This window comes from Moschus berezovskii, chromosome 20 (assembly GCF_049115385.1).
Source record: "Moschus berezovskii isolate FMDL1 chromosome 20, NW_MosBer_1.0, whole genome shotgun sequence".
In the NCBI taxonomy this organism is placed as follows: domain Eukaryota; kingdom Metazoa; phylum Chordata; class Mammalia; order Artiodactyla; family Moschidae; genus Moschus; species Moschus berezovskii.
In genome coordinates, this window is record NC_142479.1 from 51,262,732 (window position 1) to 51,288,257 (window position 25,526).

The following is a 25,526-nucleotide window of genomic DNA, read 5'->3' on the forward strand; positions in this document are numbered from 1 at the left end:
CTGGTGACAAGTGGCTAGACTCTACTCCTGGACCCATCTGCCTAGCCTCCCCCATGCCCTGGGCCTCCCTAGCCATACCCGAAGGTCCCCGTTGGTGAGGTGTGAGCCAGGGAAAGCGGCGTAGAGTGGCTCCTTCCTATAGATCTTGATAATACTGCGATCCTGGATGTCCCTGGGGGGAGGAAGGGGTGCAGAGGGTCACCATCCCCCAGCCCTGCGATGAGAGGGGGCACCTCCAGGCAAAGGGGAGAGGGGTGGCAAGAGGGGCCGCGAGCTCAAACCCCTTAACTCCTTGCTCAGTGGATCTCAGGCTGCCTGCCACCAACATACAACGAGCATCTTCCACCCCGCTTACCTCGGCCTCACGAACTATTTTCAGTTTAGCTCAAGCCAAGGCCAACCAGCAGGGGTGGATGAATTAAAGGGGAGGCGGTGGGGCCGAGATGACCGAAGAAGGGGCGGGGCGGTAGGGCTCCGGGAGGAGAGGGGAAAAGGGCTGAGGCGGCTGGGGAATGACCTGTGGCTTCGAGCACCCCTCGGACGAGGAGTAACGGGGAGCCCACCCCATTCCCCCCGGAGCCACGCCCACCGGACGTCCTCCAGCTCGTAGAAGACGTTGCGAGCCTCATCTTTGATAAGGATGGCTGTGTTGGGCGACTTCAGCATGCCCATGGTGAGCTTCTGCGGGAACATGTGCGCGATGAGTGCGTGCAGCGTGTCCAGGCTGCTAACCTCGTGCGTGATGTGCACGCGCCGAGTCTCCTCCCCGAACTGCAGGAACAGCACCCCTGCAAAGGAGACGCCACCCTTGGTGTCGGGGCCGTCCCCGCCACCATGCCGGCGGCTCGGGGAGCCTTCGGGAGTCCCGCTGGTCCCGCAGAGGCAGGGTCTGAGGCCGGACGCCGCCCCGGAGTGCAGGTGCACCCAGGCACTCTTCATGCTGCCGGCCTCTCAAGGCACCTCCCCGACCCCAGGCAGGTTGGAGCCCGGACGAGGAAATGGAATTGCGGGCCGGAGCAGTTGGGGCAGAAACAGAGTGAGAGGGAGAGAAGAGGGAAGCGGGGAATGAAGGACAGGGGGGCTGCTGAAGGGGGTGGGAGAGGGGAGGCTTAGAGAGGGAGAGAGGGACAGGGAAGGGGGTGCGGAGGGACAGGGAAGTGAGGGAAGAGAGGTGGAGAAGGCGGGTGAGAGAGCAGCGGAGGAGGGAGGGGCCCTGAGGGGAGGAGATCGGAGGAGTAGGGGTGGGCGGGAAGATGGGGAGGAGGGAGGGGAGCCAGAGTCTTCCTAGAAAGGTGGTTGAGGAGAGATGAAGCGGTCAAGGGGAGGGAGAGGACGCCGGGAGGAGCAGAACAGAGGGAGGAGCCAGTGGCCCGGAGGGAAGATGGACAGGCAGTACCTGGTGAGCGCAGCTTGGTCTGGCTGGCTGAGCGGGAGAGGGGCAGGCTCTGTCGGAAGCGGTTCATCCTACTGAAGCCTAGGGGGAGCTCGGCCTCTGACATGGTCTCCAGTGACTCGGCCGAGGCGTACGACAGCTTGGCCGCCTGGTCGGCCAGCCCAGGCTGGGCTCCCTGAGTGTGGCGTGAGCTGCGGGTCTGCAGGGATGGGGTGGGACGAGAGAAACCAGGCATGAGCTCCTTTGCTCTGCCCACTGCCCCCATCCAGGCCTGGGGAGCCCCAGCCAGCCAGCGAGACACACACACACACACACAGGAGGGCCTCCTGGATTTCAGACTTGTTGTGTGACTGCAGGAGAGTTCCCCAACCTGTTGGGGCCTTGGTCTCCCCAGGACACCCAGCAGGTAGGGACTGGGCAGAGGACTCAGGCACCCTGGGAAGCCATAAAAGAAACCATCTGAGCAGGGAGCCATGGGCACGCCTGCTATTTTAAGCTTCCAAAGAACAACAACACAAATTTGTCACCGAGGTGAGCTGCAGAATCGTTGAGCAAATTGGGGCATTAGTTCCAGACATTAATTAAGCGGCGGTTTTGTGAGTGATGAATTTATCCTTCATGGAGTTCAGAGGGTTGGGGTGGGGGTGGGAAACAGGGTCCAGGAAAAAAGCAGAGAGCTAGGGACCCCGGGATCCCAGTTCTGGGAGGCATGGCCCCTCACAGAGCTGGGCACAATCTCCTGGACCTAGGGTGACTGGAAGAACCACCCCAAGACCCCCGAAACCAGTTGGACCCCAGTTTCAGACTACCTGCCTAGTACATGCAGCGCACATGCTCAGCCCACACAAGCACATGGCCTAAGTGCCGGGCCTCAGCCCCTCCCTGCATGGCACATGCTGCCACATGGCCAACGAGCCTGGCTAGCCGCCCAGAAAGGCCTCCTCCAGTTCATCATAGCAGCCCTTGTCCTGAAGCTACAGCCGAGGGTGATATCTGCCTGGGGCTAGGGAAGGGTGTCACCCAATGACCATCCCCTGCCCCAGGGAGAGTTCGATTACCCTCTCTTTAGGAGAGGGGACACCCTGATTTCAATTGCACTTTAAGAACCTACTTTTGGCTGAAGGGCTGGAGCTCTCATTTAGCCACAGTTCCTTCCAGCCTGCCCCAGCTCCTCCCCTCAAACCTGGTTGCTGTCAAAAACTCATTTATTTAAGGGTGAAAGATAATGAGTCAGATCTACATCATTCTATTATGCAACATTATGTATATATGAAATGTATCATATATACATGTTATCACGAAAAAGATCATGTTGCCCAGTTTATTTTTTTATAAAATAAATTGCCTATTTTTAACAACCACAAATCATTCAAAACCATTAACACTGATTATCTTGGGGCTGAGACACACCTTTCTCTTTATACATTGCCTGGCTGTGTGAACTTTATACAATCAGAATATATAATTTTTATATTTTTTGTTTTTTATAATGCCAGTGTCTTTTAAAAATATTTATTTATTTGGCTGCATTGGGTCTTTGCAGCATGGGAGATCTCTCATGGCAGCGCTTGGAGCTCTCTAGTTACAGCTCTTGGGCTCAGTATTTGCAACATGCCTGCTTACTTGCCCTGCAGCAGGCGGGATCTTAGTTCCCCAACCAGGGATCAGACCTTCATCCCCTGCAATGGAAGGTGGATTCTCAACCACTGAACCACCAGGGAAGTCCTCATTTTTATAATTAAAACAAACAAACAGGCAGTAAAAGTATCTCTAAAAAGGAATTATTCTCCTCCTCAGTTCCCTCCTTCCCTAAATCCTGATTAACCCCTAATTAATCTCCATCTTCCTCTTAACTCAATTTAATGTTCCAATCGGATTAGCACTCTCAAAAGAGAAAGCATCTTCTTCTGATGAGCAATGTGCCCATCTGTCCCCAAAGTGGCCTCAGAGCTTGGGGATGCTGCAGGTCAGATTTGGGGACATTAGTGGGCATCCAGCTTCAAGCATAATGCTTTGATCAGTGGGTGGGCGTGGATCTGGGGAGGAGGGAGGCTGCGTAGGAACTGGGCCCACTTGGGGATGCCTGGGCCCAGACTTTGGAACCTGCGGTTCAGTTCTAGGCTGATCACCAGGGCTGGCCTGTGCCCCTCTCTTTCCTCACAGTGTGGGGAACCAGGCCTGGTATGGTGGTCATGAGGTTGCCAGGCAACTGGAAGGTCAGTGGTTGCCAGGCTAGTGTGGATGAGGGGCTACAGAATTCAGGCAAGATGAGGCAGCTAGCGGGCATGAAGAGTACGGGGTGGCCACAGCGCCTTGGGGGGGACACAAATGAGTTGCCAATAAGAAGATGGAACAGGAGCCAGAATGAAGGGGAGTGGGGATCCTAGGGACTGAGAAGGCAGCCCCTTGCCCAGGGAACCCTGGGAGAAGACACACCCACATTCCCTGCCCCACCAGTTCCAGTCTCCATCCTGGTCTTCTGGGCTCTTATTCCATTCTCACAGCCTTTGTAGAAAACCCTCTTGAGAAGAGCCCTGAGCTGGGACAACAGAGCAGTGAAAAAGTGAGACATCCAGAAGGACTTCCTGACTATAAGGGAGATGGGAAGAGAACAAAATAGTAATTCAAACAGAGCTCCGCAAAGATAGGAAAGGGCTTCCCAAAGATGGGAAGCAGTGAGCACTGGTCCCTGGAGATGCTCCAGGGAGGAGCTGATGACTCCTAGTCAGACATCAGACGGACAGAACCTTGAGCCGGGGTGGTCAGACTAGGATCTGAGGTTCCCAAAGGCTGTCCACAGATGGGAGCACAATCACCTTGGAGCTTTTAAAAACACTCTCTCCAGGATTCACATTCACTGAATCTGAGTCTCTGGAGGTTAGAGCCTGGGGTTCAAGGTTTTTGACAGGTTGCCAAGGTGATTCTGAGTGGAGAACTGTGTCAGCATCCATGACGCTAACAGCTAAGGAGGTAAGGCTCCCCATGAGCCAGGCATTGTATTGAGGACATGCAGTCTCTTGTCCCTTCACTTTACATCAACTCTATAACGTAGATACCACTCCATTTTATGGAAGAGAAACCAAGGCTCAGGGAATTTATGTAACTTGCCCAGGTCACTCAGCTAGTTAGCAGCAGACTGGAATTCACCACCCGGCAGTTTGGCCCTCGGCCACATGCATTGAACCACTATGCGCTCCCGCTTCCTACAAAAAGCCTGTAATGCCTGACACCACGAATCTACAATTCTGTGGTTCTCTGATTCAAGAACTTCTCTTTAGGAGGATGCATGCAAAAAAGATGTTTGGAGCAAGATGGCACTGGGAGAGTCTGGAATGTATACCTCCCACCCCCTGTTATGATGCCCAGGATTTGAGGAACTGGGGACTCCAGGATGCAAGCAGCAGGCTAATGTGGTTCAGTTCTAACTCTGGTGCCAAAGAAGATGGGGACATCCCAGAGTGCGTTCCCCCAGGGGCCAGCAGGATGTCCTTGGAGGGCACAGACTGATTTCCAGTTGTGCATGGTCCGGAACTCTCCAGAGGAGGCAGGAGAGCACCATTCTTGAGCTCAGTCCTCCACTTGGGAAACAGGTTTGGGGGGTGCAGTGCTGTGAGTCTCTTGCCTGGCATGATCAGCTCTCTCCATAATGGAAAGTAAGAAAGGGATGAGGGACCTATTGTAGTCACGGGGCCTCCCGTCTGAAGGGGCCTTCTTCCTCCAGACTTGGAAAATGAAGTCTGAGTTCAGAGAACAAGGCCCTCAATAAGATCATGGGATCCAAGTCCCTCCCTCTGAGCCAGCTGTTTCTCCAAGCAGGGGGAAATACCTCTCTCATTCCCAAATGCCCTTGTGTCTCAGGGTAAGCCTGAGCATCCCCCACCCAGATTCCCAGTAGGGGTGCCTCAAATTGCCACACTGGCTCCACAAGCCCCTGGCAGGTGAACCCAGGCTCTCTCAAAACAGCAGCCCCAGCCTGCAGCCCCAAGGCCCACCACCCACACCAGACGGTCCCCTGCAGACGCACACCCCTGTGCAAAGCATGTGCGGGGAGGGGTGAGGGCGGGATAGCACATGCAGTTGTCACGGAAGCAGAAGCACCACCACTGACCTTGAAACTCCAGTAGTTTGGCTGCTGATAGAAATAAGAGAAGAGATGGTTATGTGGGGGCTGGGAGGGGAGAGTAGGGCCGGGGTAGGTCAGAGACCCTTGGCACTCAGCATTCAGCCCTGGGCCCTCCACCCTCCCAGGAACAGGAAGGAAGCCATGCCTGGTACATCCCACTCTCTTTGGAGACCAGGGATGGCCCTGAGCAGGCTCCAGGCCTGCTGGTGGGGGAGGGGAGAACCATTCCAGATGTTTCTAAGTCACGCAATCTAGTCACGGTAACAGTCCTCAGAGAGTTACAGGCAGGAAAAGATGCAGATGATCATGATATGAGAACACGTGAGATGCTGGCAGAGATGAATCAGAGCTGCGGGGTGAGAGAAGTGGCATCTGGTTGTGCCAGCTGAGGGAAACTTCCTGAAAGAGGTGGCATTGGAGCTGGGGCTTAAACAAATGAGCAGCTGGAGGTTGGGAAGAAGGGCATGGGCAGAGGGCTTGGGGCAGGCATGTGCTGGGTATGTTGAGGGGACAGTCCAGTTTGCTTGGGGCAGAGCCTGGCAAAGTAACATATTAAGCTGCAAAGAGGCTGGGGCTAGAGGGGCACCCTTAAAAGGTGAGCGAAAGAATTTAGAGTTAACTAAATGAGGGGTGGACAAGCAGAAAGCATTTGAGTGAAACCAAGTGGGATGGGAAGTGGACCGCAGGAAGGTTGATGGGGCAGGGAGTGGAAGAGGGAGGCAGGGAGCCAAGGCCAGGGCAAGGAGGCCTGTGTGACATGATGGACCCAGGTTTCAGGGAAAGTGGACAGACACCCATCACCCCACAGCCCTGGGCAATGGATGGGAAGCCACAGGCAGCAAGGGATTGTCGGCGATGTCCTGTGGGCAGACAGATGAGAGAATAGGGCTCCTTGCTCCCACAGAATGGGTGTGTTAGGTTTCTCCTCATTCACAATAACCTAGAGTCACCCTGCCTTCTCCGGAGACCAGAAGGCCCCTCCAGATGGCTAAGGACAAGGGAGGAGTGGCCCGGAGGCTGGGCTGGTTCTTGGCAAAGCTGAGGGCACCCTGCTGACCGGTGCCAGCCTCAGCAGGGAGACAGAGGCAGCAGATGGCCTGGCCCTGGGGTGCCTGGCACCAGCAGATGAGATTCCCTAGGCCTCAGAGCCGCTGGCAGAGGAGAGGGACACCAAGGGTCCCTGATGGCAGAGGGCACCACGGTGGGGTGTCCTGTGGACCTGAATACTTTATGGCAGGGAGGAGCTGGAGAGGGATCCTGCTGGGAGGAGGCTTCAGACCTTTAGGGTGGGGATGATGCCACTGGGGCTGGGATGAAGAGGGTTACTCACCAGGACCATCCCATTTGGGCCACAGCCCCACCCCTCCCCCCAGCATTGCCTCCAAGAGATGCAAAAAACTAATCACATGCCTGGCAGAGGAAGGGGACAATGAAGTCTGTGCCCTCGCCAGGATCTAGAACCATCTATGGACACATGCCACCCATGGGTGCTGAGTGGAGGGGGGGTGAGGGGCTGGAGTAACAGGCTCTAGCCACAGCTGCCTGTGGCCTGGGGAAGGGAAGGGGGAGCAGAGGGAGTAGACATGGGATCAAGGTTGGGGCGAGGAAGCAGAGCCAGGCAGAGGGCAGGGGAAGGTTTATGATGAGAGGTCTGCAGCCCCAGTGGTGATGGACGGCTCTGCAGAGAAGGCTGCCGTCCCTCATCCAGCTGCACGTCCCCCGTGTGCACACAGACCACCCACGGAGCTGCGTACAGACTCTCAGACAACCTCCCAGGAGGACATCGCCACAAACACACCCAGAGCAACAGACACACCCACAAAGCAACACAAACACTTGGAGAAGAGCCGGCCATAGTCAGAAACAAACAGAAACTCAGAGACAGAGATATCCATGGGTGGACCAACCCCATCCATACAAACATGCACCGCCTACTCCCACCCCCACCCCACACCAGACACTCACCTGCTCACACACACTTCTACAAGCAGAATCACAGAGGCACCCCCCCGCCAGCCCTAGCCCCTAGGGAGTCACGGCAACACACAGACATGGATGCCCACTCACACATATGCATACGCATACACAACTGCAGAGACACACAAAGCAACGTGCGCACACACACAAAGAGAGTTGCAAGCCTCCCTCCCCCTACTAGCCGGGTCATGGTGTCTCTGGCCACCTCAGCCACTGTACCAGGCCTGTGATGTCCCAGACATCATGTGTCAGGTAGGACAATCATATGTCCTGATTCAAAAGAAGCAGAAAATGCCCCTCCCCCACCCAGCCCCTAAAGTCAACATACCAGGCTTATTATGTGACTGGTGCCCACCTCACATCACTGGGAGCAGAAGAGGGATGGGTCCTGGCTACAGCCATACTAACTGTGCCCCCAACATGGGCCTGCCTCAGGCAATGCTAGGCATATCCCTGGGGCACTCAGACCTGGAGAGATCACTAGCTGGGGCCAGGGGAGAGGACTGGGTGGCACCAGTGCCACAGGATGGGCCAGCCGAGCCCCACTCGCGGGTAGAAGAAAGAGCTGCTGTCTTTGTGCTTGGTGAACTTGGAGTGAGGCTGGGACCAGAGTCCCGGGACTCGGGGCGCTGGCTGGTAGGGCACGCAGAATGCTGCTCCTCCGTCACCTCTGGAAAGTGGGAAGGATGGTCCTCTCAGTTTGTCCCCACCAGGGTGAGACACAGTCTCCTGGCAACTCAGTGTCCTTGGAGAGGAAAACCATAGTAGGGAGAGGGCCTTGGGGATGTCGTGCATCCCTGTCTGTCTCTTTCCAGGGTATTAAACCCCTGGGACAGCCTTGGGTGACTGAAAGGAGCAGAGGTTCCTCCTGTTTGCTAAGGTAGGACTCTCCTTGTCCAGTCACCAGCACCCTTTCCTCTTCACCTTTTTCCTGGCTGTCAGCTCCTCCCGCCCTGTCCCACATGGTGCCTGGTATAAGAGGGCCTCTCAACAAATATTTGGCCACAAATCACTGCCAAGAACTCAGGACCAGCCATGGCGGGGGCGCGGGGGTGGTGGTGTGCCTCTGCACACTCTTCCCTGGCACCACTCTCCCTCTCCTGGCCCTCTGCACTGCTCAGCCTTCTAGGTCTTTTGCCCGGGAATTGCCCAGCTCCAGAAACCCCTGGAAGGAGGACAGGGGCAGGAAGGGCCCAGAGAGATCTGGCTCCCCAACCCAAGGGTAAAGCTTTCTCCCTCCCCCAGACTCAGCAAGGGGGTGTCTCACCTTTCCAGAGGACAGTGAGACTGTGGAGAAAAGGAAGGGCTGCATAGGAAAGCCACTTCAGGGTCATCACGTGTAGGGAAGAGTCTGAGGGGAGCAGGGGCAAAGTGAGAGGGGTTCTAAGAGGATAATATGGAGGTCAACCATCTATTCTGTAGGGACCAGGCTTTCAGTAATATGGGAAGGGAGCTTCCTGGAGACCCAAGGAAGCAGTGCCAGGGGGTCCTCAAACTCCCAGGTGAGAAGAGGAACCAACTTCTTTCCTCCGGGGGGGCTAAGGAGTTAACCTCCTGCCTCCTCCACCCTAGGCACCCTTGGGGGGGAGTGGTTCTTCCCTCCCCCTGCAGCTGGCCCTTTCTCCCCAGCTCTTGCCCTGGGAGGGCGGGGCTGTGTCCCCTGGGAGCCTCAGCCCTGCCAGCTGAGGTCTCGCCCCTCCCCTAGGCAGACGTCCCCTGCAGGCTAGGTGAGTACATGACCCCTCCCTGACCTCGACGACGACGCAGCCTCAGGAGAGGGAAGGGACCCTTTGGGTCGCACCCTAGTTCCAGTCCCTTGGCTCCGCGCGCAGCAGCGCGCACACCCACCTCTCAACTCCAGTGAACACGCGTCCGCGTAAACACACGCCCCCCCCACCCCGCCCCAGGCTGGGGCTCCTTAACGCCCCCCGAGGGCTCCAGCCTCTCACCGCGACGCACGTGCCCGACTCCCCTGTGAACCCGGCCGCCTCCTACCCCTTCCCCATGCAGAGTGTGGGTGGGGGGCGGGGGTGCTGGTGCTGCGGGCCGGTGCTGAGCCGGAGGCGAGGGCGCACCCCGAAAAGGTCATGACTTTCTGCGGCTGGGGGAGGGGGCGCCAGCCGCATTTCGGGGAAGGGGCCGGTCCCCTGCGGAAAGCGGCGAACCGATGGGGGAGGGGAGGGGGCGTTCCTCCGGGATCGGGAACCTCGGCGGCCTGCGCGCCCCCAGCCCCAGACCGCCCCTCCGAGCCGGGTGGGAGGGCCTCCCGTCTCCGCGCCCCCGCCCCGCGGAGCCCGAGGCGGCGACCCCGGCCCCCGCGGCCGCTCCCCCTTACCTGCGGCCACAGGTGTACGCGCGGGGGCCCCCAGCCCCAGGTCGCGCGTCGGGCGGGGGCGAGGAGGGCGGCCCCCTACACCCACCCGGGCTCTCCCCTCCCCCGGCCGCCTCCGCAGCCGCCGCCGCCGGTGCCCTTTGCTGCAATGCGAGAGCCGCCGCCGCCGAGCCGGCCCGGGCCCCGGTCGCCCCGGTAACCGCGACTCCACCTGGCGCGGCACGGCGCGCCGCCGTGCACATCCTCTCTCCGGCCCCCTCCCCGGCGCGGCCCCGCCGGCGCAGCCCCGCCGAGGAACGGCGGAGGCTGGTGGCTGCGTCGCCGCGGTCACCCGATACGCCGGCCCGCCGCCCGGGACTCGGGTTGCAGCAGGAGAGAGGGAGGTTAGACAGCTTAGTGGAAGCGGGGGAGGGGCTGCGACTTGGCCTCCGGTCCCCTCCCAGGGTCTTCTTCAGGCCTCCACCCCTAACGATCTGGCCTAGGGTGGCGGGGAGGAGAGTGGCCCGTCTCCGGAACCGCAACCCTCTGAGCTTACAGCCTCTCCCCACCAGGGTCTCCGCGGTGCACCGTGACCCTTCTAGCTCTCTAGTGATTCAGTTCCCAGCCAAGCCTGGGCTACCTAGGATGCCTAAATGTCCTCGGTGACGTCTGATCCTGCCCGACTGTGTGACTCTGGCATTTGCTGAACGTCTCTGGTCCTGCACTTCACAAAAAGGGGCCTCAGACACAGCCATCCGGAAAGAGAAGTTGGATAAGGACTAGGTATAGAGTGATGACAAGATCCTATTTACAGCCACTGTTCTCTGTACTTCAAAGCCCTGAGGTGAAGACCCCTTCAAGCTCTCCCCTTCCCTCCAACAGAGTAGATTCCAGATGTGGACAGGCCTGGGGCCCATAACCTGGGACATCAAGTTCACCAAATCCAGCCTCACTTCCCTCCATCACTCCAACTCAAGACATTCCATCTGCTCCATTTGGGGCTCACACCTCATCCCCATCGCTGTCCCAGTCTGAACTCCATCGCACATGTGACCACTCTAGATGAGCCCATTCCACTTGCTGTCTAGCCTCGGGGGCAGGCACATCTCTGGTCCCTAAGTTCAGTCAATACTGGGCCAAGAGCTGGGAAGGGCAGTGGGCTGGGTGCCCTGTGAATGATGCCAAGCATGTCAATCTCATGCTAGACTTGAGTTACACACAGCTAAGAGTCCCTGCTCTGGAGTTTCCTAGGTTGTCACATTTTTCCTTCTCATTCTCATTGAAAAACTCAAGACTTCCTACCCTTCTCCAGGGGAAGGAAGCAGGATGCACAAGGAAGAGAAATGGTTCCCTCTTAGATTCTCTACCACAGTACCTCCTCTGCCACCCTCAAGTCAAGGCCTCCTCAGGGCTGCCCCTGGCCTGTTGCAACTCTGACTCTCTGGTCCCTCCTCCCCTCTGGGGCTTCAGATGCCTGTTTTTCTCCCATAGGCCTGAGCTGGGAGACTGAGCCCTTAAGATACTGTCTCAGGGTGTCCCTGTCCATCTTTCCATCAGGGAAACTGAGGCTTGATGAAGAACCAGGCAATCAGTTCAGAACAAGTGGCCAGATGCCAAAGTTGTCTTCAAATTTTGAAATTAAGCATTGGACATAGCGAGAGGGGTGAAAGAGAGACATCATGAAGGACTTCCTGCTGATGAGACATCAGGGAAAGGCTGGGTCTGCTCAGAGATGGAGGGCGGGTGGGGATAGCGAAATGAGATGGTCTGCAGTGGGGACAGGAATAGGGCACAAGAGATTCCTGAAAACCAGTTGGGGAGGGTAGGAGAGACACACTCCTGTTTAAAAGAGAGAAGAATTAAAAAAAATTTTTTTTAACCTATTCCCCCTCAAAAAAATCCCTTCCCCAGAGCCAAGCTTTGGCACAGGTTTGGGGAGGTAACTGGAGCAGGAAATGGCAACCCACTCCAGTATTCTTGCCTGGAAAATTCCACGGACAGAGAAGCCTGGTGGGCTACAGTCCATGGGGTTGCAAAGAGTCAGATGCAACTGAGCAACTAACACTTTCCCTTTCCCTTTGGGGAGGGACGGTAGGAATTAGACTATCAGGGGAGAGTACAGGGCATAGGAGTCTTCTGAAAATGTGGGCTCCACATAAGAGAAAGGGGTGCAAAATTAAAATCCTGGATCTCCCCTTTCCAAAAAAATATTCTCCCCAAAGCCCAAGTCTGCCATGGGTTTGGGGGGTGGGATGAGGCGGGTGACTCACCTGGGCCGGCTGGCCAGCCCCGGAGGGGGCGGAGTCGCCATGGAGGTGGGAGCAGAGGGAGCTGAGGAGGCACACGGGGTCCACGGTCCAGCCGCCAACCTGTGTGTGCGAAGCGGGGGACACCCCATTAGGGGGAGCGGGCAGGAGCCGCTGGGGGACTGTGATGGGGCGGGGCGGGGAGTTCCTGGGGCAAGTTTGACACTAAGCTCACACTGCAGAGGGACCCTGCAACACTGGCTAGTCCCTTACCAAGTCCACGTCTCTAACTAGGGCCCTCCATCTGTTTCCAGGTCTTTCTCTCCAGTCAGGCTGGGGGCTCTCTGAGCCCAGGGCAAAGCCTTCCCCAACAGATACTCCTGAAGTCCTGTTCATCAATTCTTCACTGCCTCTCTGGACATTCTGCAAGGGAGCTGCCCCTCACCTCTTCCCTCTTCCAGCTCTTCACTCCCTCCTGGCTGAAGCTGTCACCTCCTACCCCACAGCCGTGGGAAGGAGGGGGCCTCACCTCAGTGTACCTCTGGCCCTGCAGCACCGCTTTCCTCTCCGCCATCTCAGGGAGGCCACTTTCTTCTCCCACACCACATCTGAGACTGGAAACCCATCCCCTCCTGGTTCCTCCAGGCCCTTGGCCCCCTCAGCATCCTCAAAGTCGTCCATCTCTCATTCGGGCACCCCACAAACATGTACAGAGCCCCAGCTAGGCTTTGGCACTGAGCACTAGATATAAGTGAAACATCTGTAGATCCTACCCACTTACACGCATGGCGGGGAATGAAAGAGTGAAGGATAAAGGAATGAATTTGTGAGTGGCTGTGCTTTGATTCATTTACTAAGTATTAACTGAGTGCCTGCCCTGTGCCAGTGAGCGTGCCAGACACATGAGAGGCCCTCACACATGCCCACATCCTCTCTCCCAGGCCTGCTGCCCCTTGAGGCTGCCATCCAGTCTGTCTTCATGTTTTTTTCTGGCCAGACCTCCCCAGACAGGTCTGCAGCCCAGGAGTCCTGTTCCCTCACCACCTCCAACCCCTGACACTAGCCATTACATCATCATAGCTCGAGAAAGGAGTTCTCTATACCCTATGGATCCACAGATCCTGGCTGGTCCCAGTGGCTGTTTCCGGACTTCAGAAGTGCAGGGCCTGCTTGGCCTTCCACCCCTTCCTCGGGGATAGAGGACATTCCTGGCCCCCTCTCCCCATCCATCCTGGGCTCTCTCTCTTCTCAGACTCCATTCTGCCTTGGGGACTACACTTACCCCAGGTCCCACTTCCATTTCTGCCCACCTCGTGCTCAAGCCCCTTTCTAGAGTCTTGAGTTGTATATTAAGTGCCTAACAGACACCCCCATGAAACACCCCCACGCCCCCTCTAACTCATCTCCCCTCTTCCAGTCCCTCACCCTCCCAAATGTTTCCCTCCCAACCATCTAATTTCCCCCTAAGCACCACCAACATCTCCCTGTCACCCAGGTTTTTCTGTCTTTGCCTTCTGGATCCAGACAGTAAACAAGCCTGGCTCATCTTCCTTCCACCCCACCCCCACCCCATCCCTTTCCCATCATCCTCCCTCACACACTCTCTTCCTCCTTTCCTGCCCCTGCTTCCAGCCACTCCCCCTGTCCCCTCCTATTCACCACTTAAAAACAACCATGGCCCTCCTAGTCTCCACCATCTGGCCCCCACACCTCCCATGGCCTCCCACCCTGAGCTTTCTGCATCAGCCTGTTGGACCTCTATGCCAGTCCCCAAAGCAACACGGATCTATACTCACCTCCCATCTTCCTACCTCCTAAAACTGTTCTCTTCCTCCATGACCATTCAGACCCTTTTCATCCTTCTAAGCCTAGTTTAAGTACCTCTTCCTCCATGAACCCTTCCCTGACCAGGGCTGTCCACCTGATCTCCCTTCCCCCAAACCCTCTTCTGACTGACTGTGCTCCCTATACTTAAGTTTCACCCCATCTAGATCACAAAAGGCCTTGCTCCCTCCTCCTAAGCCAGAGCAGCAGAAGAAATCCACTGAGAGAGACCCCTGAGGGGGAAGGCCTGATCTCCTTCATCTGCAACTCTCCCTTATCCCATTTGGAACTCTGCTCCTGGGAGGGCTCTGGAGATGGGAAAAGGTAAAGGCTGGACAGAACTGGAGGTGCTATGAGAGGCAGATAAAGTACCAGATATGCTCCAATGTATCCTTATTCCCTGCAGTGAAGATGGAGGTGGACACAGTCTTCCTCCTACCCAGCCATGCCCAGCAGTACTTGGAAAGGGGGACGGAGCCAGACAGCTGTGGGAGCAGGGACTGACACCCCAAGGCTTGACTGAAAGGATGCTGGCGTGCTGATGTGAACGACTCCCCTCCCCTCCACTTTTTCCCAGCCTGAGTCTCAACAACCAACATGCAGCAGCTGTCAAGGCCCCACACCAATGTGGGACTGTAAGTAGAAAGCCAAGACAAGACAGGCCTTACTTGCAGATAAGAAGGCCTTACTCGGATGCAGAGATGCATCCAGGAACCAAGGATCTGGGAGAGCTTTACAAAGGAAGCATCGCACCTCATGTAGAAGGAGACGAGTCCTGGACCAGGGAAGCTGGAGTCCTGACTCCCCTCTAAGGCTTACTGATGATAGGAGAGAAACAAGGCACAGAGTGGGGAGTCCTCCAGCTCAAACTCACCACAGCAAGTCTTGGGGGAAGGAACAGGGTGAAGAATGGGGGAGGAGGGAAAGGCGCCAGGAATTCTGGGCTCTGTTGGGGCACAGCCCACCCAGCCTTCTGAAGCTCCTCCCAAGGTCTGACCTTCCCTTAGGGGCCATATCACAGAGGTGCCCACCCCAAGGTACTCCAGCGCCAGATGGACGCTCAGACTCAGAACAGTCAGTCCTGGAGCTGTCCCCTCTTCCTCCCCACCACTCTCTTGACCTCCCAGACAGCCTTCCACTCTCAGCCCACCAGCCCCTGCTGGAGGCTGGGCTTTCTCTGCCCAGTCCCCTGCTCCAAATTCCAAGACTGCAGGCAGAGGTCTGGGCCCTGAGCGCACATCCCCTTCCTCCTCAGGCTCCCAAGAGCCAACCAGCAGATTTCGGAGTCCCTTCCCTCTGCCCCAGAGGCGTCTCAGAATCAGGATGAGCCTGGCGGCAGGGGCGGCGCACAAGGCAGACCCCCTCCCCAGCCCGCGGCCGGCCCCACTCACCTGCTCCCGCATCCTGTCTTGCTGACCCCGCAGGGCTAGGGCATGCTGCGGGTACTTGCTCTTCAGGTGGTCCATGAAGGCATCGCGCTTGCGGTCGGCATCGGCCTTCTGGAGCCCGCTGAGCGCCTCCAGGCTCTGGGCGGCGATCACCGTGTGCCGCCGCTCGGACGTGTGCACCAGCCCCACGTTGGAGAAGCGCCGGCCCCCGCTGCCCCCGCCGCCCCCGCCCCCCAGGGTCCGGTACTCCCGCGGGTACTCGGCATCGTCTGCAGACAGCATGGGGGGGCTGCTCCGCTCCGGATCTGCGAGGGGGAGAGGGGGTTCGGCGGGGTCACGGTGCGTGCTCGGCCTGGGACTGCCCATCCCCCACTGCGGTCACTGCGAGGAGGGGCTGACCTAAGCGGGGAGGCAAGAGGCACCTGGGGTGAAGCAGGGCCTGCCCGACAGGCACTAGGAACAGAAGAGGCAGAACGGGGACTCCAAGAAGGCTGGGGGGCAAAGGCAGTGTCCAGCTTCCTGCTCTTCTGCAGGGTTTGGAGGATAATGATGTGGGTCAGGGGCTTGTCTTAGGAGCCAAGGCGGGGTTGGGAGCAGGGGTCCTGGGCACTTCTCCAGCCACATCTCCTTCCTCCTTCCTTAAGCTGGGGTGAACAGGGGAGGGAAGCAGGATTCCTTTTAGATGCTTCCTGCAAACTGTGGAAAGGAACCTGCACTGTCTTTCTTTCAAGAGCATCCTCTTGGGGGTGGGGTGGAGGCTAACCTCCTCCCTCAGACTAGCATGTCTAGGACACGCCTGTCTTTAGGCTGGGGGTTGGCTTGGAAAAGGGCCAGTACTAGGAAACAATGAGGGGCAGGGGGAGTGAGGGCAAAAATCACACTTCCAAGAAGATGCAGGTCCAGGGTCTGGGGCTTGGGACCCCCCCTCCCCCCCACCCCGAGACAGACAGACAGACAGACAGGAGAGGCTGGGCACAGAGAAGACAGTGAGAGATGGACTGGGGACAAACTCAAAGAAAGCAGACAGAACAGCTCAAGCTTTCCCCGCTGGGACCCTCCCCTCCCCCCTCCCTTCCTTCAGTCTCCCTCCCAACACACACAAGTTCAAGACCTAAGGGATGCACAGGGGACAAAGGACAGTACAGAAGCGAAAAAAAGAGAAGGCCGGGGGTTGAGGTCTCCATGCAGAACTCTGAAGCCCGTCCCCACTTGCCCACCAGCCCTGAGCCCTCCCCTGGCCTCCCCAGGCCCAGTTCTGCGGTCTCGCACCCTCCAGCCTCCATGCTGACCTTCCCATAGCCCAGCAGGGACGGTGGTTCCAAGGTGTCACTCACACCAGGGATGGCAGGAACTGCTGGGGCTTACTTGAGTCATATTCCTGGTCATAACACACATTTGCCCTCCCTCGTTTCCAGAAATCACCCACTTAGAAGACAAACATGGTTTTCCCGGCATACCCCCAGCCTCACAATCCACTAGTCTCAAAGGTGAAATCCTCAGGGTAGCCTCGGTCTGGAAGCATCAGGCACTGTGGCAGACACAGGCAGCCCAACGCAGGGGCTAACTCACAGAAGCCGAAGGGGGCACAAATGGGGGGCGCTGAGGATTCTGGGACCTGACCAGCTCCCTCCAGTGTGACCTCTCTTGGCCCCCTCCCTCCACACTCCCACTGTTCCTCAGGCCCCTCCTGTCCACCACAGGAGGCAAGAGGACATTCAGCCACATTCCAGAGAAAGCCACCCCTCGCCCAACACACACAGACACTCCTCCCTGGATGTGGCCGAGGCATGGAGATCTCCGGTAGCCCCAGTCAATCCAGCACCTCCCACCAAAACCAAGGGAAGAATGGCTCCCATAGACCCAGAGCTCTGAAGTTTCCAAGGGTCTGACTGATCACTTATCATGGCCTTCAAACCTCGCTGCACCGCTGTGGGGCTATTACTGTAATCCCATTTCAGATATTGGACTGTTGAGGTCAGTGAAGTGCAGTGACATGCGCAAAGCTGCAGTAAGTGGTAGAGGCCAGATTTGACTCCAATATTTGTTAGATTCACCTCGCCCCTTCTCACAACGCCTTCCTGGCCAGATGACAACTGTTTACTGACGGAACAAGGATACCATTGGCACTCCTTATTTACCTGCTGTCTCTCCACCCTGGCGCTGGGTCTGGGGTCCCTCCCTTCCCCAGGCGTCTGTCCCTCGGTTGTGCTCCCCAAAGTGAGGTCCAGACACTCAAGAGATGACTATGGGAGACACCCTGTTTCAGAGCTTAATAGTTATACTTTTATTTTCAAGCATTAAAAAAGGAAAAACAAGAAGGCCCAACCCCTGATTTCATGGGTATCATTCCTTGGGATGGCAGTGAGCTAAGGTTTCTTTTTAAGTGAATGCATTAAGTTCAAAGTGAGTTAACAAAGAACAAATTGAGTTTGCATTAATGCAGTATGAAGTCTCCCTGGTAGTGAGGAAATTCCTGAAGCTGGCATCCGACTGAGGCTGGGAGCCCAGGGCCATCTTGATGGGGACCCAACCCTTGCTCTTGAGGCGCTAGTGGCAACCCATGGTGGCCAGTGAATATGGCTGAAAAGAAGTGACCTGAAAATCATCCAGAAGAAGGATGGCCGGAAAGTGGGGGTGCCCTGGGTGCTGGAAAAACAGCCCCAGCTGGAGTCAGGGGATTGCCTCCCATGACCCTTAAACTCTGTCTTCCACTCACCCTCACCACCAGCTGGAGGATGTTACCTCATGGGACACAACTGAGCTGGAAGAGACCCTCCATGGTGGAGCGCCCTGGATACTTGGTTATCTTCCTTTGCCCAGTGTGGGGTGGACTTTGCCCACAGCCTCACTGCTGGAAGCTCAGCTTTCAAGCCCAACTTGAGCCCTGCCTGAGCCAGAGGGCACCCCCCACCCCCTTCCTGTGCCAGCCAGCCAGGCTCACTGTGCCGCCTAGGGCTCTGGATACCAAGGCGCACTGGGAAAGGTCAGTTCTCATCTGCCCTCCTGCCATTCCATGCCCCTGGACTCAGAAGAGCTCCTCATGCCCACCTGCACCCTCTGTGCCAGCTCCTGGAGAGCTGTGCCAGCATCCTTCCCTGGCTTCTATGCCAGTGTCCTTCCCTGGCTCCTGGGGGTGGGGTAGGCGGTATGCCACCCTGAGAGAAGCAGGGAGGGTAGGGAGGTCCAGGGTCACCCAGGCTCTCCCAGGTCAATTAAAGAGGCCAAGGTGGGGCTGGCAGGGAGGGGGCTGCCAGATCAGGCAGTGGGGAGGCTCCAGACAGTGAACGTGTGCCTACAGCCCTATTGATGACTCCAGCCCCGTAAACCTCACAGGAGTAGGTAGCACTGGGGGTAGGGAGGAGGCTGCTGAGCAGGCCCAGCAACAGTGGAGCAAGGACCAACTCCTCCCTGCCTCCTCCACAACAGGGCTCAGCCTCAGGTGCCCGGACACTGGCAGGTGCATGCAGGGTCATGGGTGAGGCAGGATCTGGATTTTAGGGGGTGGCAGGGAGAGAGGAGGAAGTAGGAGAGACAATGGACTGTCTCTGAGGGGAGATGGGGCTTTGATTTGAAATCTGTAGACTCTTTTGAAAACTAAGAACCTTCGAGATCCTTGACTTTCTTTAACAAAGAAACTCAGGGAAAGAGATGAGGTACCTGCCTGACCCAGGAGTCCTAGCTCCCTGCTCTGTGCAGAGTTCTCTCCTCTCTGTGGGGCCCCAGTAGTCTGAGATTCTTGGTTGGGGCACCATCCTGTTGCCTGGGGATAAAGAGGCCCTTGGGGGCTCGGAGGGCTCAGGCAAGAATTTATCTGAGCCAGCCCTGGGCGCCCGAGGTCAGAACACTGGGAGAACAAAAGCCCAGACCAGAGACTTCCTGGGTTTAGAGTCAGCTCTTCCTCTGAGGGGTCCCAGGTTAGCCATTCTTTTAGTTCTCCATTCCAGAAGCCTTCTTCTCTCCCAGGGCCTGAGGATACTAATCTGTAAAATGGGGACAACATCTCTAAACTCCCCTCCTGGGCAGTGGGTGAGAAGCTGGCAAGACAATGAGGAGAAACCACATTGTTTTGAACTAAAGACATTCCTGGCATGTGGGCTGTGGGACAGCAGGACAGCCTTCCCGTTGCCCCGGGCCTGCTCCAGCCACCACCAAGGCCTCAAGTGGCCCTGACCCTCCCCAGACAGAGCAGCTCAGTGAAAAGCCAAGGAGATCAATTCCAATCTAGCAAGCAGTGGCTGTGGGGAGCAGCGGCCTTGAGCAGATCAATGCTTCTGTTCGCCGGCAGAGGCTCCTGAGGGATCTATCTGGGCAGGGGTCTTGTGGGTGGGGGGACCTGGGGAGGCAGATGGGACAGGGAGGCGTGAAGGCAGTAAGCAGACTGGATTCTACTGGGGCAGGGTGGAGAGACAGGGGATGCAGGGGAAAAGTGGGAGACCCTGGATGGGGAAGCAGAGCTGGAGTACATGGCTGGAAGGGGCCTTGGGACAGACAGCCCCTGAAGCATGGGGGTTGAGGGAGTCAGAGAGGTAAGCTGGAGGTCTTGTGGTCTCTCCAAGAATCCTCAGTGCGCAAGGCCAGCTATAATTTTTGAGTCCGAGATTCAAGCTACAGGAGAGATGCCCAGGACTAGTGGAATCCAGCTCAGAATGAGGGGAAAGGGAAAGTGGAGGAGGGGGGTTGCTGTTGCCTCCCTCAGCTCTGCCTTCCCTGCCTGGGCCATGGGGAAGTGAACCTGTCTGGAGGCTGGGATGACCAGGGAGCAGTGGGCGCCCCCCAGTGGCCAGATGCGGATAAAGGCGCAGGTGCTTGGGAAGACAGCGACACTGTTATTTGCTCCACCAATTCCAAATTCCACGTTTATTTATGAGCCCAATTTATTTTTATCCTCACTGCATTCTTTCACATGAGATCACTGTAACTCATGATGAGAATTAAGAGCCCAAGGTTTCAGTGACACTGTCTCATAAGCCATCCAGCCCCTCCCCACTTGCATCTTTACCCCAGATGTCACCATCGCTCTGTCCTCTGGATGCCACTGGGCAACATTTACACATGACATCATCTTCAGAGGAGGAGAGTGTGGAGAAGGGGAAGGGGGAGGGAGAGGGAAGAAGAAAGAGGAAGGGGAGGAAATAGAGGGAAGAACAAAGCCACTAGCTACAGAAAAGAGAAGGGTCTCACTGGGGCCCCTGTTGGGAGGACCAGAGTTTAGGTCTCTGGGTCCTTCTCCCCAGAGATTGGGAGGGCTGGACAAGGCCCCTCCTGTGGGGACCTGAGGTCTCACAGGTGTGACCCCAACTGTGGCCTGGGCACCAGCTCAGGAAGTCCAGAGGGCCTGGGGATAGATCCCAGTGAGGTCGGCAGGCAGGGCAAGCAGTGGGGAAGGCAGGGGGAGTGCATGAAGACTGCCAGAAAGGTGGAGGGCCTGGCTCAGACCCCAAAGTGCCCCATCCGCGTACATGCAGCACAAGTCCCACCATCTTCAACCAAAGCCAGAGGAGCCCGAGTCACCCAGGAGGAGCCCTGAGGCGACTGCCACCACCAATTGTGCCTGACAATTCCATCCGGCTGAGTGGCTGGCTGTGCAGTCAGGAAGCGCACTGTGCTGGGAGGTCAGAGGCCAGAGGACAAAGGTCAAGCTTGGCAGAGGTTTCAAGAAACTGGATGAGGTGAAGGGATCATCCCTTCCCACCCCTCCCTCGGTGAAGAAGCTGACCCCTCGGTCTCCAGGCGCCCCTGGCTCTGGCCCCCTGTGTGCCCACGGCCCTCAGTCAGCTGTCTGTCAGTGGGTCCTTGGAGCAGAAGCCCATCTGTGTCTATTTTCTAAAACCATCTTTTCCGCCCCATACCACAGCAACCAAAGTCATTTTCCGGGCAATTGCCTTTCTGTAAACATTCCTGTGTAATATCCCCCCAAATTGCTAATGCCCAGCACCCTGTTGAGTCTCCCCATCACTCCAACCAGAGCCTCGGAGGTGGGGGCAGGCGGAGGAAAGAACAGGCATCAGGGGGAGAGGATTAAGGGCAGGGCTTCACGTCCAGCTCCTGGCATGAGCCCTCACACCTGCCCCCGCCGTGTGCCCCCATTCCCCACCAACCCAGCCCCACTCCCCTGAAGGTCAGGCCTCCTCAGGAGACTCTGCCTGGGCCAGGAGGGATGACAAAGAAGAAGGGGGAGGGGATCCCATGGCAGGGAGGCCTGGGAGGGAAGGGAGAGGACTTGAAAGCATGCAGGCAATGGTCAGACAATAAAGGTGACTCCCTGGAGCCTGGGAGCACAGGACAAGGCCAAGCAAGTTGTCATCGCTGGGCCCCCAGGGAAGGCAGTTCCCTTGTTCCTGAGGTGTTGGGAAGGAAGACGCAGAAGTGGGAAGAGACCAGGTGGAGACCATCCCCACGATGGACCAATTCCCCAAGGCAGGGCAGTGCTGGGGGACGGGTGCAAGGCGAGAGGGTATCAGAGGCAGGATGGTCCTTGGCTGGTGACACGGATGTCCCCTCCCCTCCCCCCAGCACTGATCTACAGAGCCACCGTGGAGAAGGGCCTGGTTTGGGTCGATTCTCCTGGCAGTACAGCAGGGAAACCGAGGACGGGGAGGCTGAGTGAGTTAACTGTGTGGACTCCCTTCCCCGGGCTGGGGGGAGAGGAGGAAGAGGACTGTGAACGCCCTGGACTCTTCTAACCCCTTGCTCAGGGAACCCTGCTCCTCCCCTCCCCAGTCCTGAGGGAAGCTGGGCATCTAGACTCTAGCGGGGAGTGTAGTGGGGAACCACAGAGTGTGCCCGGGAGGGAGCCGGGAGGCAGGGGTGGGTATAGGGCACTGTCAGTCACAGCTTCATGCAGGCAGAAAAACATGAACCAATTTGCACAGATTTAAAACCCACCGAAGGCCACTTAGTTGGTAAACGAGTCGGAATCTAATTAAAGGACCTGTCAGGCCTGGGGGAGGGAGAGCTCACCTGCCTGGGTCTCCGCTGCTCCCAGCAGGGCTTCTGGAGCTTTCCCCAGGGAGAGGGCATCTGAGAGGGGGAGGGTGTCGGGCTCCCTGGGGGTGGGGCGGGCACTGCCGCAGCCAGAGGATCCCTGAGCCAACTCTTCCCTCCCACCCTTCCACAGGTTGACTCTGTCCTGTGATCTGTCCACTTGCTCAGACTGGGAGCGCCGCAGGGCAGGGCTTCTTCCCTCCAACTGGGCACATGGCAGGGCAGGGCCCATGCCTCCTCCCTCAGACTGAGAGCGTTTGTGTCCCCTCCTTAGACTGGGGACACCCCAGAGCAGGGCCCCTGTCTCCCCCATCAGACTAGAGGCTCGCCTAGGACAGAGCTTTGTCTCCCCTTAGACTGGGAAAGACCTGAGCCTCCTCTTTGGCCAGGTCTAGATAGGGCCCCCATTTACCTCTTTGGATTAGAAGCTCCCTCAGGGCAAGGCCTCCTTGAAGGCAGAGGTACCCCCTCCCCAACCCAGACTGGGTGGTCTTGCAGGACAGAATTAGGTGGGGTGAAGAGATTCACAGGCCACCTCAGGAGTAGGATGGGGCCTGGGGACAGTCAAAGATGCCAGGCTTGGCCTCAGTGCCACCTCTGCCAGCGCCCTGGCTCTGCATGGCCATGGAGTCCTTGTCCCCTTCGACCTGCTGCCCTCTCTCCAAGACTCCCCACAACCATAGGACAGCCCCCTTCCTGGCGAGGTGACGGCTCTTCTCTATTAGCAAAGCAGAGTGATGTCTGGAGACTGTTCAGCTAAGCCCTGCCTGCGTCTGCTTTCACTCCAGCCAAATGCCTCTCACGGGGAAGGAAACCGAGGCACGGAGAGTGAACCTGAGTCACACAGGAGCTGGAAGCAGAGCCAGGAATGGAACCTGAGCATCCTGGCCCCCAGGGACAAGGACTTTCCCACCCCTCTCTGCCACTTCCCAGAAAGCAATTGCCAGGGGATCCCTTCTCCAGGCCCCAGACCCCAGGAGGGCAAGACTAACAAGCTCCTTAGGAGAAATCAGCAGCGAGGAGGAAAATGCCATGGCACCCTGGGCCCCAGAGAGAGAAGGGCCATGGGTCACAGTCCAGCCACCCCCTCAGGTGCCCCATCCCGGCCCAGCAGCTGCTCACCACACAGAAACCAGGGTCCCCATGTGGCACCTGAATCATACTCCTCAGACAAGACCACCCCTGCTGGTGAAAGAGCTGACAAGCCAGCCTCCTGCTCAGAATTTCAGATATGCAACCCTCCCCCACTGCAGGTGAAGCTATGGCATGACCAAAAATCACTCAACTTGGAGGGGAGAAAGAGCTCTGTTCAAACCCAGCTCTGCCACTGTCTGGCTGTGTAACCTTGAGAATGGTAGCAGCCTCTTGGAGCCTCAGTCATTTCATCTGTTTTTGTTTTTTAAAAAAACTATTAACACTCAGACGGGTGTGCAGGTTGTACACTGCACAAAAGCACCGGCCGGGGGCGTGGGTGGGGGACACCCAGTCCCTTCCTGATCTGCCCAACCCCTTGATTTCCTTTCACTCCACAGTCAGGCTTTTATCACAGCCAGGATGGCAGGGGGTTGCATTTTTAGCGACTGATGAAGATCTGACTAACTGGTTTCCCCAGGAAGGGCAGGGGCGGGGATGCAGAGGGGAGCACGTCACCCCTAGTCTGAAGTCCTCGCTGGAGAAGCTGGGAACAGCCCTGGTGTGTGCCCACACAGCCTGCGCTAACAAGCTAACTCCTGCCTGGCGTCTCCACCACCATCACGCGCCCAGGGAAGGTGTCCTGTCAGCCCCACATCTCCTTGGAGAGGCAGTGGAGAGGAACACAGGCAGGGAGGAAGGGAGGGAGGTGGGGGAGGCGGGAAAGCAGACGCTGCGCTCCAGCTCTGCCACTCTCTGGGAAGGCTGCCAGAGCACCTTCCATCCCCTGGGGGGAACTTGAGCCTTGGGGTGCCAAGGCCTGGGCAGCGGGTGTGGGCGAGGGGAACTTTACCACACCCCTGAAGCTGCCTCGGGCTGAAATCAAGCCCAGAGGGAGGCATCCTGTTCCCAGGAAGAGGGACCCCAATCTGTTGGAGGCGAGGGAGTGGAAGCCCCACCATACACCCCAGCTCCCCAGAGGGAAGTGTCGTCAACACCCAGGCTTCCTCGAAGGTCTCACAAATGTCGGACAGGAGCCCCAGCCCGGCTGGATCCTTCCACACCCCTCTCTGAGACACCGTCCTTTGTGGGGTCAGGTTCTCTCTGGGCGGCTTTTCCCAGCCCCACACCCCAGCACCCAGGCAGCTCCCTCAGCCACCAGGACGACGGGGTCCTGGTGTCTGCAGTCTCCAACCACAGGCCTGTGCCCCGTGGTGCAGGCCCACATGGCCAGCACAGGCTCACGGACACGTGCCCAGTCACGAGGGGCTCCCCTGCACCCACCACAGGCATCCACACACAGAAGGGCACACCTGGGCCCAGCCGGGACTGGGTCACCACAGAGCCGCCAAACTGACCCACCACTGTGCCATCTTGGATGCCAGGCAGACAGACAGGGCACGGTGCCCGCACACACATCGTGTACATTTACCGTTCCCTGACAGAGTCACTGCACATGGGAGCTCCCAAGAGTGTTAGTCTGAGGCATCTCCAGTTTGGACTGAGAGACACTGGGAACCCCATTTGCCATCCTGAATAAAGCCACCCCTTCTCAGAGACGCGATTTCCGCGGCCCCTCTCTTGCTTTGCCAAGTTCAGGGTCTCTGAAAGTGTTTACATTTCATCTTGACATAAAGGCCTCTCCACTCTCACCAATGTTTACCCAGCCAGGCGATGCCAAGGACCGAGAGGCTACTTCCAGACCTGGCACGCCCAGCCCTGTCCCCCTCTACAGGTTCTCAGCTCCTGCAAGGAGCTGGTGGGCCCTGGACCCACTTCCGCTACTGCCAGAGGGTGAAGGACAGGACTGCGAGTTTCAGCCCTCACCTCACAAGTTAATTACTCTACTGCCCTGCAAGCCGACTGAGGACAAACAGCAAATGTGCATCCCATTAGAGTCTTTCCCTAGGGATGCTGAGGTTAGTACTGGGAGAGACTCCAGAGGATGGAAGAGGCGGAGCCTGAGAAGGCAGGAGGAGACTCAGGGTTTCCTGCCTGACTGCTGGGTCCACACTGACCTGGAAGCCTGCTCAGATTCCAGGGGCATCTTTCAGTTCTCCCTGGTGTCTAGACTGAACCGTCCCACCAGAGTAGCATCTGGGAAGGTGGTGCCTGAGCTGGAAGGCAGGGGACAGATGCACAGTCTCTC

The 25,526-nt window shown here is 57.6% G+C and overlaps 1 protein-coding gene across 1 annotated transcript in view; it reads right to left on the reverse strand.

Annotated features, from left to right (window-relative positions):
• The window catches only part of SRCIN1 (SRC kinase signaling inhibitor 1), a 71,394-nt gene that overhangs the window by 29,675 nt on the left and 16,193 nt on the right, over positions 1-25,526 (reverse strand). Inside the window, exons 2-6 of the mRNA XM_088829027.1 lie at positions 15,266-15,567; positions 12,075-12,173; positions 1,397-1,592; positions 590-788; positions 79-172 (exon numbers count right to left, since the gene is read on the reverse strand). Of these exons, the coding sequence (XP_088685153.1) occupies positions 79-172; positions 590-788; positions 1,397-1,592; positions 12,075-12,173; positions 15,266-15,544 (867 nt within the window). The 5' untranslated portion in view covers positions 15,545-15,567. The remainder of the gene's footprint in view (positions 1-78; positions 173-589; positions 789-1,396; positions 1,593-12,074; positions 12,174-15,265; positions 15,568-25,526) is intronic.